We start from the raw sequence: 16,613 nt of genomic DNA, 5'->3' as shown, positions 1-16,613 counted from the left end.
TCTCTGAACATGTGCTGCAAACAATGAGCCATTTAAATAAAGTCCATTTAACACAGAAGAGTAGGAAACAGGCTGCTGATAGGAAATATTAGGAGCTGATTCTGAAGTTTGGTTTAAAGTCCCTGCAAGGGGCTTCCCTGGTGGCGCAGTGGTTGAGAGTCTGCCTGCCGATGCAGGGGACACGGGTTCGAGCCCTGGTCTGGGAAGATCCCACATGCCACGGAGCAACTGGGCCCGTGGGCCACAACTACTGAGCCTGCGCGTCTGGAGCCTGTGCCCCGCAATGGGAGAGGCCGCGACAGTGAGAGGCCCGAGCTCCGCGATGAAGAGTGGCCCCCGCTTGCCGCAACTAGAGAAAGCCCTCGCACAGAAACGAAGACCCAACACAGCCAAAAATAAATTAAAAAAAAAAAAAAAAAAGAATCCGCCTGTCAATGCAGGGGACACGGGTTCAATCCCTGGTCCGGGAAGATCCCACATGCCACGGAGCAACTAAGCCCGTGTGCCACAACTACTGAGCCTGTGCTCTAGAGCCCACAAGCCACAACTACTGAGCCCGCAAGCCACAACTACTGAAGCCCGCGCGCCTAGAGCCCGTGCTCCGCAACAAGAGAAGCCACCACAGTGAGAAGCCTGCGCACCGCAACAAAGAGTAGCCCCGCTCGCCGCAACTAGAGAAAGCCCGCGTGCAGCAACGAAGACCCAATGCAGCCAAAAATAAATAAATTAATTAATTAAAAATAAATAAATAAAGTCCCTGCAAAAGTCAGAATCCCTGCTGGGCTGGACTCCCAGAAAGTCCAGTGCAGGTGGGAGGTTGAATGTTAGTAGCTCTGCGTGGCAGGGTTGGAGTTATGTTGTGTGGGTGAGTGTGTGGGTAGGAAGAGGTCTGGTACATTAAGGAGATCCTGACCCCAAAGTCCTCGTTGCTAAATAAAGAAATCTGACACAGTCCATGGTTCTTTTTCAGTTAGTGATTACAAGAACTTGAGATTTACATAAAAGTTTCAAGATAACAAGCTACCTCTACATCTACTATTTTCTTTAATCATCAAAGCGACTTTCTGAGATGGGTACAGCAGGGATTATCACCCTCATTGTACTGGGGAACTGAGACCTAGATAGGTAAAGTGACTTGTCTAAAGTAAAGGACCCAGACTGTTCAGTGGCAATGCCAGCACAAGGATGCAAGTCTGGGGTGATTCTTGTTTTTTACCCATCTCTGTAGCATGCCCAGTACTGAGCACAGTATATTCTTGGCATAGAAGGCAATCTACAAATGCTTGTTGACTTGAACTGACTTAAGGAAAGCAGATACCTGGGCAGAGGAGATCAAAACAGGGTGGGCCAAAAGAGCACTGGTGTGTGAAGGATGATGATAATATCATCAGAAGAGCAGCTGCTACTTTAAAGGCATCGTCTTATTTCTCTCTCTACAACCCTGCTGTGCTAACCTACCTTAGGTCACAAAGCAGAGGCAGAGCCAGCATGAGAGCCAAGGTCTGTGGGACTCCAAGGCCTGCACTTATAGCCACTTGAAACAAATCAACATTCTATTTGATTTCTCAGCCTTTTTATTTAATTTATTCAAACAGTTCAGGCTCACACTCCCTCAAAGATTACTAAATAGAATTAGGCATCCTCCTTATACCGTCAGAGTATTTTTCTAAAATGCAAGAAGCAAATTATTAGCAGAGGACTCAAATGCAGATAAGGACCAAGGGAGAGGAACTTATTAAAATAAAACAAGAAGGTAGTGACCACTGCTACCCTTGCAACAACCAGCAAACTTTAGGGTTCAATGCAGAGAAAGAGAGTACCCACTCAGAAGCTTCCTCATGAAATCCAATTCTAAAAGGTAGGAACAAGTAAAGACATCTTGTAAAACTAGCCGGGTCTAGTTATAAGGAAAATGGAACTCAGCTACAGTGTACAAAAGGTAAGTTTCAACAATGACATAGAGACTGAGTTACCCATCATTATATGACAAATATCACCAAAAGTGGACCAATAGAAGTAGCTCTTGTCCCATTCATTCAATCCCTCAGGTACAGTAAAGCACAACGATGATAAGCATTGACTTTAGAGTCTGAAATTCCGGGGATCTAATCTCAACTCCATCCCTTACTAACTTTGTGCCCTTTGGGAGTTTTCTTCAATTCTCTAACCTTCAGTACACACATCCATAAAATGACCTCATATGGTCACTCTAAGGATTAATTCACTATGTGTAGACACTATACAAGCTTCCGTGAACATATCAAGAAAAAAGACTGATGAAGTCACTACAAACACAGAAGTTAAAACCCAAACCCACACTAACTATACAAATGATTTGAGTGGAGAATGAAGTTCAAACTAGTGCTGCTTTTAAGCTCATGAATAAAAACATGCCCTGAGGGCAAATATCCCCAAATGCCAAAGAGTTTTCTGTTTCTCCAAATAGCAAATGGTTAGGATTACATTAATTGACAGATATTACTCTTTGGTTTTTGTAATAATATCTTTTCTTACAGGTAGTTTGAAGCCTAGCACATTCACTTTATGTTTGACATAACAAATTCCAATGAAGCCATGGTTCAGAAATTCCATTTCACATCAGGCAGGATTCTACAGCCAAAGGGTCAAGTCTTCAGATGTGATCTAAGAAACCCACTGAGCCATCTCTTTTAGCATAGTTCCTGCTTCTTCTAAACCAGCCTCACGTATCAGACTTGTTCTCAAAATTCCTGTATAGACACACAAAGAAACAGTTGCTCTCACATATTTCTTGAGTCAAAAACTTAAAAGACCTAATTATTTTTTTCCCATTTTCCCCCACTTAAAGATGACGCATGGCACAGTTATGAGTATGAAAGGGCTGTGGAGCTCCTAGGACCATTCCCAATCTCCTGAACAATCTATTTAAAGTGAAATTCCTTTTAGATCTTATATCACAAGTGGAAACAACTTTTCCATCTCAGGTCACTGACCCATGGAGGGAGAGAAATTCAACAGACGGCTAAATGAGTTTTGATGTATGTTGTTAAATTTTAGATTAAGAGCAGGGGTCTAAAACTCTGTAAGAAATAAAAAAAAAAATTCAGTTCCATAATAAATTAAGGAGAAGAAGGGGAGAAGTAAAAGGGCAGAAAAGAGAGAGAGGAAAAAAAAGGAGAGGCAAGTAAAGACAGATACTGGGAGAGACTGATGGAGAAAAGGAAGACATAGGCACCGAGAGGACAGTGGACCTTTCTGGGCAACAGACCCACCTTGTGGCCATTGCAGATACTGCCGCACCAAACTTGGTTCCTGCCGCCTTCTGAAATAAGAGGCCATGCAACGGGGTGGAAAGCCTTGGGAGCACGCAGTCAGAAGGCCTGAGTTCCAACAGGGCTTTTGTCACTGCCCAGTCAGTATCAGCCGGGTAAGTCACTTGGCTTCTATAAGCCTCAGTTTCCACACTTGATTTGCCCTTTGCACCTCACAGGGTACTGTGAGGAACAAATGAGATTCTTATAAAATCTGTACAAATACTGGAAATTACAACACCGTAACTGCTAAAACACAACAAAAGACAACAACAAGAATAGGTAACTGTTTCCTGGACTGGCATGTGAGGTAAAGCATTCCCTATTCCCACCTTAATTAGGAAGTACAACTGAGAAAACTGAGTCACAACTTTTTTTTTTAATTAAAAGATAATAGAATGGGATTGAATGAGTTACAAGGCCAATGTTCCTTTCTAAATTCTACACCAAGAAATTCAAAAGCTAGTTTCCAAAGCATTCACCTAGCAGGAATCCCCTTTTCCATGGCTAGAGGGTCTCCAAACAACCAGAGGATCCTATGCACTCTCTGTGCTGACTGAGGCCCTCCTCCAGCATGTAGTCTACGTAATGCAGGGCTCATAACTGAGCTTGCCAATGATTTCTCTTATTTTTGAGCTGACAAAATATCACTGTGACTGAAGTCCTTTGCCAGTAATTGGCTCAACTATTGCCTATATCTCCTTTAATATTTTTTGGTATTAAGTATGGCTGCCAGAGTGAAACGAATCATCACTAACTAAACTGTACACACCATATCCCACCTTTTAGCAGAAAAAGCTCACTCTCTCATGTCCTGGTGAATCTGTAGGCTTTCCATGATGAGTCAATTTCAAGAAAAATTACTATTTTTCTCACCTGAAACCATGTGCAAGTAGGGGAAATCATCCAAAGTGTACCCTAGCCATGCAGGGCTCTCCAAGACCAAAAGGAATTATGTATCTAAGCAAATATTAACGTGTGCTGTGCGGCCTTGTCTACCTTAATTCTTTGGAAGCACAGGCAAGGAAAAAGACATTGGACACCTCCCATCTGGACTTTGGAAATAAAGAATCCATTTATTATTAAAGTGTTTCAAGCTAATGAAAACCCAAAAGGTAAACCTTCAGCTAGAAGCTATTTTTAAGCCTTGCCCAAATCCATGTTAACTCTTCTTTGTAAAACACTTGGAAGAAACTCAACAGAATATTCATTTATTCACTCATTCAACCAATATTTACATGTCAGATCCTGTTCTTGTGCTGGGAATTCAGCAATAAACAAAAGAGATAAAGTCCCCTCTGTCACAGGCTTAATTCCAGCATGGGGACAGGGGGCACGCAGATAATAATCAAACATATAAAATAATGTTAAGTAGCAATAAGTGACATGAAGAAAATATGACAGGATAAGGAGATAGGGTGTAAAGAGTTGGGGGGAGCTGCTACTTAGACACTGTAATTAGAGAAGTCCTCTCTGGTGACATGACCATTGAGCCTAAGACTGAATGAGGTGAGGGTGAAGCCATGTGGACATCAAGGAGAACAACATTACAGGCAGAGAGACCAGCCAGTACAAAGGCCTGAGGAGGGAACATGCTTGGCATGTTTGAGAACAGCAAGGAAGTCAGGGTGTCTGAAGTGGAAAGTGTAAGGGGGAAAAGTAGCAGTAGCTGAAATCACACTGTCAGAGGTGAGATGGTGCCAGGCCTTGCAGGCCAAGGCAAGAACCTGAGTTTTATTCTGAGGTAAGAAGCCATTAGAGTTTTAAGCAAGGGAGAGATGAGATCAAAAAGAGTCTGGGAGGAAACCACTGTGGAAACAGAAGGACCAAGGAATCAACTGCAATATTCCAGAAGAGAAGTGATGAGATGGTTAGACTTGGGCACTGGTGATGAAAGGGGTGAGAAGTGATCAGATTCAGGATATATACTGATGATAGGGCTTGGATGTGGAATATGAAGATGTTAAGTGTGAAAGAAAGAATAGAAGAGGATGGTGTCAAGTTTTCAGGCCTGAGCAATGAGGTCCCACAAACTGGAGATGGGGACACTGAGGAAGAAGCAGGTTTTGGAGGGGAAGAAATCATAAGTAAGAGTCAGCATCCTCCTGTATGCTAAACCAGGTTGGGATAGAAAGAGCAACTCCAAGAAGCTCAGAGCTCACTTGGCTGTGTGCTGTGCGCAAACCCATCACTGGTGTAAATGTTACTGAAAAGAGTTTGTTTCTGCTTGAAAAACCAGGGAGGAAATAATCATAGTAGTAGCCATTATTTCTGAAACCCTTACTAATTATCAGGCACTAAGGTAAGCACTGTACATATACTGTAGTTAATCCTCACACGTAAAAACACTTAATCACAGTACCTAGCACATGGTAAAATATCATGAAATGTTATCCATAATATTTGTGAAGGATGTAACATTTTACACTGAATGATAACTTTAATGATTATTTTAATTTCTAGAAGTTCTATTTCCTTTCCCCCCGGCCAAATCCCCCATTCACTTTATATCATGATTCCTATTATTTCTCAGGCTAATATGTAGTTTTTGTATTCCTGCTTTTACAAACAGGGTGGCCATTCCAAAGTCCTAACTTTATGCAGAGATTTCAGTTTCACTTTGGGGCCTCCAGAAGGCCCCAAATCATGTCTTGTCTTCGTGAGTAGTAAAATCCTAATACCTACCTATGGTTCTATATTCCCTTGGAACGCTCTTTTATTATCACACACAATACATTGAGCCACTTTGTTTAAGGCACCTGGGTATTTCTCTTTTTTCTTTCAAGTTCATCCAGGTATTTAAACATTTCTCGGATTATACTTTATTTAGCATCTCCAAATGTTTAAAGAAGGGTAGCCTGAGTTAGCTCAGTCTGACATATAACCAGAACCAGAAATCCAATATTACTTTACAGATGAGGAAATTGTGCCTTAAATAGGTGAAATAACTTTGAATTCAGACCTCTCTGATTCCCAGTCCGTACTCTAATTCAGTAGATAGTGAAGCTTCTCTCCTACTACATCTGCCCCTGGCACACTGATCACAGTTCTACCCTCTGGGGACACACTGAGTAAATATGACAGTCAGTCTTTTATGCACCCTATAAGCATCTCAATACAGCTATTTATTCTGTCTCCCATTTGCCTCCACCTCTCAAATTCCAAACTAAACTCCCTCAATTACTTTTTCTTCTTTAAAAACAAAACTTTTATAACATGAACACAAGGAGATTCTTCTTTTTTTTTAACCTTAAAAAAATGATACAAATCATAAATGCTCCACTGGAAGTGATAAATAGTGAATAAGTTTCCTTCATGTATTATTACTTTCATTTTAGGGAATTTCTGACCATAACAACAAGTACTGAAAGTTAAAGGACAGCACAGTAGAAATCATGAAACCTGAGATTTAATTCATAGGCTGTAATATATATGAAAATATTTAGAAAATTATACAATACAAAAGAAAACATTATTATTAATGTACTATAAATGTTGACAATTTGATCAGGAAGAGTGAGACATTAACAAAGGAATCTAAATTAATGCAAAAATGATTTTACCTTCATGTTGCAAGCTAATTCCATCAGTTTTTTTGCATTTTCTTCTGAGCGATATCTCTTAGGAAGCTGAACCCTGAAGAACTTCAGCGCACCTTCAAAGTCTGTCAATAGCAAGTCATCTTTGGAAGTCTTGAAGAAAGAAGAAAATACAACAATGTACAGAAAAAGTTTTCTGCTGTGAAGGTGCCCAAGAAGGATTTTATAATCCCAGCACCTTTATCATCCCCAGAAGATACTCTGTAGCCTCTGCAGAGCTACTTGCACGTATCCACTGTCAGGGACAATGCTAGAGCATAGCGGCTGTTCAGAATGAGATTAAGACCAAGATATTGCAAGTGCTGAACAAGGAATACCAGATAACCCAGCTTACAAATAAATGTGTACTGTACCTTTAATAATCCAAGGGCGACATTAAAAATAACACTTATTCCCTAAAAGAAAACACAGAAAACATTTTCAGTGTTTATATATGGATTATTAAAAGCTGTTTGTCTTCAGAATACCCCACCATTTTTAGATAAATTGTAAAAACTTAAGAAATGGAATATCTTGAAAATATCTTGGGAAAAAAAATTACAGGGCAACCACTGAAAAACCACTTAAGGTAGACCCAGTCTCCCATTTTTTTGAGAGAAGAGCTTTTCTAGAGCTATTCTCGCAATTCAAGAATGCTTTTCAAAGTATTCTATGCTTCTGAACTAAAACATTAGAGTCATAAAATTGTGATCTCTCAGGAAATAACTCCTGGTGGCTCTTCCTGTATTCTATACTGCTCACTCCAAGTACAACAATCACTCTGTCCATGAGCCCTATGTCCCAGAACTGAATCTGCTCAGGGTTCCCTCTAATCTGCCTTTTTTATCTAATCATTCTAGGAGTAGTGGGGCAAAGGACAGCTCAGGGGAGGCCCTAAAATCTGTTGACAGTGTTAAACTTTTAAAGTTTCTGGGCCTCAAGTTCCATAACAAATAGTCTCCCAATGGTTTTCTGAACTAATTAGTTGAGAAGTTTATGTAGGTTACTTAGCATGCCACCAGGCCCACAGTAACTACTTAACTAATGGTTGTTTATAATAGTGAAAAACTAGACAAAGGTTTGAGATTAGGAATTGGTTACATAAATTATGATATATCCAAAGAATGGGATACTTCGCATTAAGTAAGAATAAATGGTATATCTGAAATGCTGTTTCTTAGAAGATACAAATTTCTTAATGGATTTTTGTATGTTTTGAATATGGGATAATTAAACAAAAATAAGGATGGTATACATGTGGAGGTGTCTGTCTATAGATAGTCAAGTATATGAGATAAAAAGAGGTTACCAGATAGCATATATAGCATAATAGTATTTTTATGTATTTTTCTATATATATAAAACCATAATATACATTATTACATAATATTCCATATGAAAAAACTGTTCCATATAGAAATTACATATACACATATATGAAAAGGCGGAAAGAATATACACCAAAATGTTAAAAGTAGTTTCCCTCTAGACTGCGATTAGAAGTATTTTAAAATCTTTTTGCTTATACTTTCTATAGTTTCTATAACAAACATATATTATTTTTGAAATTAGTTTTTTCTTCTTAGGCACACACACACCCTAAAACCCAAAACTAAGCTGAGGCAAAGACTGTTATTTACTATAATATCTATTTTCTTTCAGTAATAGACCCCCAAGTTTTAGCAAGTTCCTAGTCAGCTTTAATTAAAAAAAACACTCCCCTTAGAAGCTAGGTATGGTCATGTACCTAACTTCTGGCCAATAAGAGGTTAAGAAGAAATGCAGGTGGAAATTCCGGGAAATGTCTTTTAAAAGAGGAGCTGCAACCTTCCCAAACCCCTAAACCTCCTAGCTTAAATATAGAGACAGTGGCTGGAGCTCTAATCAGCCATAAGGAACAGAGTTGCACTCTGAGGAAGGCAGGTTACTGCCAACCTTCTGATTTCCTTTACATGGGAAAGAAAAATAAACTTCTACTTTATTTAGTCACTGTTATTTTGGATTTCTTCAATGCAGCCAAACCTAACTAATACAAATGTGTTTTTTTTTTAGCAGAGAGCACCTTTGACAAAACATGATTATTAGCATCAGCCCAAGGAAGAGTAACTTAAACCTGGATTTTCCAGCAATGAAATAAAATAACTAAGAACAAATTGTTTTAACAGAGCTGACACAGGAAGGACACTACAAACAAAAGCCAAAGTGCTGTGGTCTCTGATACGTACCTCACATAAAAGCAGGTCGATGATATGGAAGACCATGTAGAGAGGGAATTTTGCAGTGAAGAGCGTAAGAAACCACTGGGAGGCATACATGTGTGCTTCAAGGCTTATATCCAGGAAGTGGTTGTACAAGTCAGGAATGTATTCCTGAAATAGCAAACTAATTAGTCTTGGGCACATATGCAGCTGTTTAACTCTCACTCAGGAGGTTCATAAATCTGCTAGAAATAGGCCCCAAAAGTCACATATTTGTGTTTTTCTAAAAACTGCCAAAGTGCTGAGAAGAACACTTATCATCTGGTATTAAACTGGCACTCAGCTCTCGTTTCCAGTCCACAAAGTAGCTCTAAAGAGGAATCCCCAAATGGTGACAAATATTTGGAAGGACAGTTTTTCTTTACAAGTTATGAAATGTTTGGGAAAGTTTGTTTCACTTTTGTTATAAGATTCCTAACCAGTCAGCTTCAGAGCCTTGGTGAATATTTCTTGACTGAGTTTGCTGTGTTAAAGGCTCCTACAGTCATCTGATCTTTTGGGTGTTTATGAGATTGAAAACCCGGCTCACACCCATCGGGTTAACACCTTATTAATCTTGGCATCATCGTTACATAGAGAGAAATGAAAAACATAAAACCTGTCCTTAACCCTGGATGGCTAAGGAAATCGCCACTGCTCCTTGGCACCATTTCCTCAATCCCGTTCTTCCCAGTCCTGCATTCCTATTGGTAAATGCAAGCTGGATTCTCTATTTACCTGCATGAGGCGCTCCAACTGGTAAAATTTGCAATGCAAATCTTCAAAGTTTTGCTTGAAAAGTTCCCTGAGACCATAGTCAAACATGATCTTGACCAGAACACTGAATGCCTGTTCCTCAGGCATCTGTAACAGACAGGCAAAGAGGGAAGGGGTGGGGGATCAAAAACATATACAGAAGTTTCCCCAGTATATTAAATTCATCCTTCAACTCTCCTATCTGAATACTAGGAAATTTAGTGGTAGGCAGTAACTCAGATCTCAGCTGTGTTTTATAACATTCATTCATTCAACCAAGAAATATTTAACAATGCCTACTCTGTGTCAGACACTGTTCCTGTTCTTGAGGAGCCTCTCATACAACCAGTATACAATAGCTGTAAAATGCCTTAGTTAGAAAGACCAGTGGGAACACAAGAACAAGAAAGCCTGGGTCTTCCTGAGGGAGCCAGGAACAGGCTCTGTAGGGAGGGCAGGACTTGAACCGAGTAGGAACAGGTCTATACTCGAGTATATGTTTCATCTTTCCCAAATCATAAGACCTTTGTTAAATCATTTTACCTCCTTAACTGTTATTTCATTTTAGTAAAAATGTTTTTCTTCCTCACCGTTGCTAAAAACATGGTTAGTTACAGAAGAACTTTATGTATTCTAAGGTTTGAAGAAATGTTTAAAGTATTACAGTAACACCTGCAGTAATATTTAAAATAGTACAAAAACTCCTTTACTTCACTTCTATTTACAGATGTTACTCACTTATACATCTTCCACAGCTTTATGGAAAAATATCTCCCTGAGAACCGGGCAAAATGTCTAGTTTTCAAAATAGAAAAAGAGCACTGGAAATATTATTTAAGGCATGACGTGACTGTAGCAAGCCTTCCAAATGTCAAGAAGGTGGGTGGGCGTCTGTCGAACAAGATGATGGAGGTGGGCTGAGTAAAGAAATAACTGGGAATAAAGCAGAGCTAAAGAGCAAATCCGACTAAGTAATAAATGAGAAAAGGATAGAAAATTATTGTTGGAAAGGTAAGGGCATTTGGGGCAAAGGACCAGACCTTTGAGGTCTTTACCATGGAAGGCAACTTCACTCTTCCACTCACTGAGGGAGAGACTTGGTCTGCCCAGAGTGGCATTTCTGATGTTAGGTAGCACACTTGCCCTTACTCTGAAACAAGCACTTATTTTAACACAATGGCAAGCAGCATAGAGTTCAAACCAAGATATTGGGGATTCCATCGGGAAACTCATTTTAAAAGGGTTGTGACACTTAAATGAGGATAAATGTCCTTACACGAAAGTTGAGAACAAAGACGAACCACATAGACTTGTGAGACTCTGAGATATAAAGTCTGATTAAAACAACAAAACAAAAACTTAAAACTTGACTTCTTGAGGATGTGTTAATTAGCTTGTGAGAATCATTTCACAATGTATAGTATATCAAATCATCACATTATACACGTTATATATACACACACACACAATTTTCGTCAATTATGATGTAAACAAAGCTGGGGGAAAAAAAACTTGACTTCTTTATCAATGTCATAGCTTTATCACATTTTTGCATGCCTACCAATACCAACAAGCTAGGCTCACAGTAAGAAGATGCAAAGTGGTTTTGTTTTACTTGTATTACAACCTACACGAAATGGCTTAAACCTCTTCAAAAGCTTCCTGTTCTTAGAGAAACAAAATCTGGCCTGCATGGCCTGGTCTCCACAGCACTAGTCTCTAGCTCCCTCCTCCTATTCCCCATGGCTTGTGGTGCTCCCGTCACACTGCCCTTCTTTCAGTTCCTTCCAGATGCCAAGTTTTCCCCATTTCAGGGCTTCTATACACTGTACTATTCTCTTTGCCAGGACTGCTCTACTCTCCACTCTCTTGTTTTCAGAACAGTTTTATTATTTTCATAACAATGTTAAAAAAGGTTAAATGATACAGTAAAGTACAAAAGAGAATGGATATCCCTTCTCATTTTTCAGGGTTCACCTTAAAGGTTAGCTTCCAAGAGAAGCGTGTAATCTAAATGAGGCTCCCTTGTTATAATCTTGCATCAAATTTTTCACTATACCTTCATAGAGCCACTGAAAGTAACAATGATATACTTGTGTGACTTTTTTTGCCTACAGCTAGTCAACTTCACTAGCTCTGCATCCACAAGGACTGGGGCCACACTATCTTATTCACTCCTGATCACTAGCACAGTTCAGACCAAAACAGGTGCTCAAAAACTCTCTGCTAACATCACCTGTGTGGTATTTTTGCCAAGCATTTTAACTTGAATCATGGGAAAATGATCAGCCAAATCAAGAATCTGGGATGTTTTACAAGACAATCTGCTTTAATTTTTCAAAACTGTCAATGGCATGGAACATACAAAAAAGGCAAAGGGGACAGTTCAGATTAAAAGAATAAAATGAAATGACAACCAAATGCAATGCCTGATTCTTCATTGATCTTGATTAGAAAAAAAAGCTGTAAGGACTTTACTGAGTAAACAGGGAAAACTGAATGTGGACTGTGGGTAAGACACTGTGAATCAGTGTTGAATTTCTGAGATATGACTGTGATATTCTGGTTAGGTCCTCAGGAGATACATGCACAAGTATTTAGGAATGGAGTATCTTGATGTTTGCTACTTATTTTCCAAAAAAAATTTTTTTTAATTTCTTTTCCATTAAAAAAAAAAAGTGTGTGTGTGTGTGTGTGTGTGTGTGAAAAAGAGGAAAAGAGAGAGAGATGCAGAGAAAGCAGTGTGGAAGAATACTGATATATTAGGTCAAGAGCATATGAGTGTTCACCTTAACATCTTTTCAATTTTGTTGTGGGTTTAAAAAAATATCAGTAAGATGGACGGTAAAGGTCTTTGCTGAATGAATGAACAAATGAATAAAATGGTGCTAAAGCAACCCAACTTCTCTGCCTCCCTTCCACCCCAATACATAAATCTCAAAACGAAGACTGACGACAGCAGCTACTTTAGAGAAGATAAAATGTCCCCAAAGGGTTCAGTCAAGACTAAAGTCTATCCAATCACCCTAGTAATAAAAAAAGTCTACCCTTGTACCAATTTTCAACACTGTCACTTATTTTTCACCATGTTTCTCTCCCATGATGACACTGTATTAATTTAAGGAAAAGGTTTCCAGATATAGGAGTTAACCCTCATGCGCTAAAGCCTGGCCAAAGGCAATAAAAAACCATGATCAAGTCTAAGGTTAGTATAAGCTGAGGCAGGACATGTGTAAGTCATACACAGAGACCTAATTACTCACATGGAGAAGCAGAACAGCAGCAAGAAATGACTGGCCCTGGCAATAGCCAATTTCTTCATCATACACAGAATAAGCCTGGGGGGAAAAAAAAACACACGAGGTGTAAATGAATGTAGTCACTCTTGAGTCATAGTTGCCTTATAGGAACTTGAACACGGGAACCTCGAAGATGCTACCCACACTCCACTGTGGCATTCTGATGGGCAGTGAATGATGCAAACATTTCTCTTCAATTCCAATTTTTCTTTATTATAAATAACACTGTCACCACGCCACTTCCTGTAGCCAAGGAGTGGTAAGGTTAAGCAAAAACCATTTCAGCACTAAAAAAAAAGCTGTCATTCCGCCTGTCTTTGCTCATGCTTTTCCCTCTTCTCTGTCCGAAAAATGTGTTCTTCACTGAGGCTACAAACATATTCCATTCCCCCAGGATTCTCTCTCTCCTCGGTACTTCTATGGTACTTGTTACAAATGTATGGTTATTATAGCACTTATCACACTGCATTTTAAATGTCCATCTTCTCTACTAGACTGTGAACTTCTTAGAGGCTGGGGTGATGTCCTATTCAACCTAGCCAGCACCTCAACACATATAGCAGGCACTCACTAAACACTGTTAGTGCTATTCATTTTTCTTTCTGGGAAAAAAAATCTTTTGGCAAAGATGCCAAAATACAATCCTTTCCACAATGCCAGTGATAACTTTTCTGATAAGAGGGATTACTCTGAAACCATTTGTGGGTTCTTTGGAATTTTCATTTGTATTTTCCTTGGCAGCAGATGATTACAACTCATCTCTTCTGAACGTTATCATTAACAGAATATTGACATCAAACAGTCCTGTGGGTTACGCTTTGGTTCTGTAGTTGTTCTTCAGAGTCTTGTTCTTATGGTTAATATTTATAGTTCTCATGTAAGTTGTTGGGGGAAAGGGGAATTCCGATAGATTCAGGACGCTATTCCCTGTGTTTGACAAATTTATTTCTGATGAAACTCTCTTTATTCTCCATTTTTTTCCCCCAAGGTTCTTCTGTGTCCCAAGAAAGCAACTTAGAAATGGGTATATTTAAATTTCAGATCACTTAGCAAAATGTGATGCCAACATTTATTAGATGACAAGTTAATACACACATGGGATTTTATCATTAGCTTTTGGTGAAACTATAGCTTTAAAAATATATACATATAGGGGCTTCCCTGGTGGCGCAGTGGTTGAGAATCTGCCTGCCAATGCAGGGGACACGGGTTCGAGCCCTGGTCTGGGAAGATCCCACATACTGCAGAGCAACTAGGCCCGTGAGCCACAACTACTGAGCCTGCGCGTCTGGAGCCTGTGCTCCGCAACAAGAGAGGCCGCGATAGTGAGAGGCCCGCGCACCGCGATGAAGAGTGGCCCCCGCTTGCCACAACTAGAGAAAGCCCTCGCACAGAAATGAAGACCCAACACAGCCCAAAAAATTAAAAAAAAAAAAAAAAAATATATATATATATATATATATATATATATTTTACATAGCAGGCACTCACCAATCACTGTTTATGTTTTTATATATAACCATGCTTTCATAAATTCAGGTAGAATTCAATATAATCTCATTATATCCCCCACTTTGTCAAAGCTTATCTGATGAGAGGGCTACAGAATGAGAAACACATACGCTTTTCCAAAGACAAGAAGCACAGAGGGATTTAGAAATGATCTTTTGTAATTTAATGAGACCACTTTCCACCTATCAAATCAGTAAAAATTAACGAATTAATACCCATTTTGTTAAGACTAGTAGTAACATACGCCAACACAGCTCTGTGGAATGCAGTTTGACAAAACTGATGAAGGTACCAATCGACAGTCGATTAGTCAAAAAAGAATAGAGGCCTCACAGTTAGACAGAGTTCGGCTGAAATCCCACAACTGCTAATGTCTCGGTCTGGCTCTTAGGCCCATTGCTTATATTCCTTATTTGTAAGATGAGAATAATCATAGTATTTATATAATAGAGCTGATGAATTATTCTCAGTCCTCTCAAGTAAAGTGCTCAGCACATGGCTTAATCAATTATGTACTAAGATAAAAATGTATTGAATTTCTATAGGTAGAGAATGGAGGGGGGGGCATTTTTCAGGCTCATAGAAAAGCTAGAAGGAATGCTTTATATTTCAAACATTTCCCGAAAGTTTGAAAGTACTTTCATGTACATAATACATTTGGGAAATGTTTGAAATATAAGGTTCATGGGGGCTGTAATGAAATATGGGGAAGAAAAGGCATTTCATTAATTCATCAACATTTAATGAGCACCTACTATAATATGGCATGCACTGTGCAAGTGCTATAGATGCTAACATATGTAAGAAATGATTCTTGCCCTTGAGAACTTCACAGTTCAGTTGGGAAGTTTGACAAGTAAATCAACCAGAGTACAGTGAGAAGTTCAATGTGACTGAAGCATAAAATATTTAGGGAATAAGCCTGGATATATTACAAAATGCCTTTAATATTAAGCTAATGAATCTAGGACCAGGAAATGAACTAAGGAATTTTGATTTCATTCTGTGGGTTAGAGAAAGCACTAAAGGTTTTAGTGGGTCTAGTGGAGGCCACTAAAATGATCCAATTCTAGGGTCAACACAGAGAAAATAATAAATAGGCTAGAACCCAAAGGCAGGGAGACTAATGCAAGGCGGCTTTTGTAAAAAAGTGCCAGCAACATATCATAGTGGCCTGTACCAGGGCAGTGAATAGTGAGGGAAGTACGGCTTAAAGAGACATCAATCATATCAAACTGAACATGGCCAAAGGAAGGAACTAGAAAGTAACAGAGAAATGATTGTATCTTCAGCAAGACAATAGCATGGGGAAAAAAAGGAGGACTGTTTTTAATTAAAAGAGATATAACAACTAACCACAGTTTGAATATTGCTAGATCCTGATTCTAACTAAATGTATAAAGACATTTAGGGAAATCTAAATATGGAGTGGCTATTGGATGGTACTGATGGATAATGATGGATGATACAGGTGGATAATGATCTTATTTTTAGAGATGTACGGTGAAGAGTTTAGGATTGTGATGTCTGAGGTTTGCTTTAAAGTACTTCAGGAAAATTTTTTTAAAAGGATAGATGAAGCAACTGTGGCAATATATTGATAAATATTCAATCTGGACAGGGATATATACAAATTCATTTACACTATTCAACTTTTATGTATGTTTGAAAATTTTCATAATAAAGTGTTTTTTTAAATGAACCCTAGTTTTAGACCTGTTTTGTCTGATGTACTTGACAGACTTTTACATGGAGACCAATGAGCAGCTGGAAATTTAGGCCTTGAGTTAATGTAGATTTGGGAACATCTGTGCAGTGGTGATAGCTGAAGCTGTGGAAGTGGAAAGGGTCACCCATGGAGACAGTGTAGAGCTACAGGAACCAGTGACTGAGCACCTAGGGGAAGGCCTCTGTTTTAGGAGCAGGCAGAGAGAGAGAAAA

The 16,613-nt window shown here is 39.1% G+C and overlaps 1 protein-coding gene across 10 annotated transcripts in view; it reads right to left on the bottom strand.

Annotated features, from left to right (window-relative positions):
* RABGAP1 (RAB GTPase activating protein 1) overlaps window positions 1-16,613 on the bottom strand; it is a 158,943-nt gene that overhangs the window by 20,399 nt on the left and 121,931 nt on the right. For 8 of the 10 annotated variants that reach the window (XM_059925567.1, XM_059925565.1, XM_059925570.1 and 5 more), the window contains 5 exons: window positions 13,125-13,199; window positions 9,844-9,969; window positions 9,094-9,237; window positions 7,243-7,284; window positions 6,854-6,982 (listed from right to left, as the gene is read on the bottom strand). In XM_059925567.1, the coding sequence (XP_059781550.1) occupies window positions 6,854-6,982; window positions 7,243-7,284; window positions 9,094-9,237; window positions 9,844-9,969; window positions 13,125-13,199 (516 nt within the window). Of the gene's footprint in view, window positions 1-3,251; window positions 3,474-6,853; window positions 6,983-7,242; window positions 7,285-9,093; window positions 9,238-9,843; window positions 9,970-13,124; window positions 13,200-16,613 lie in introns of those variants that run through there. The other 2 variants (XM_059925573.1, XM_059925574.1) reach the window with 2 other exon arrangements.

Source organism: Balaenoptera ricei, chromosome 6 (genome assembly GCF_028023285.1).
Source record: "Balaenoptera ricei isolate mBalRic1 chromosome 6, mBalRic1.hap2, whole genome shotgun sequence".
Taxonomy (NCBI): Eukaryota; Metazoa; Chordata; class Mammalia; order Artiodactyla; family Balaenopteridae; genus Balaenoptera; species Balaenoptera ricei.
The sequence above is the reverse complement of the archived record's forward strand: the minus strand, read 5'-3'. Positions and strand labels throughout refer to the sequence as shown.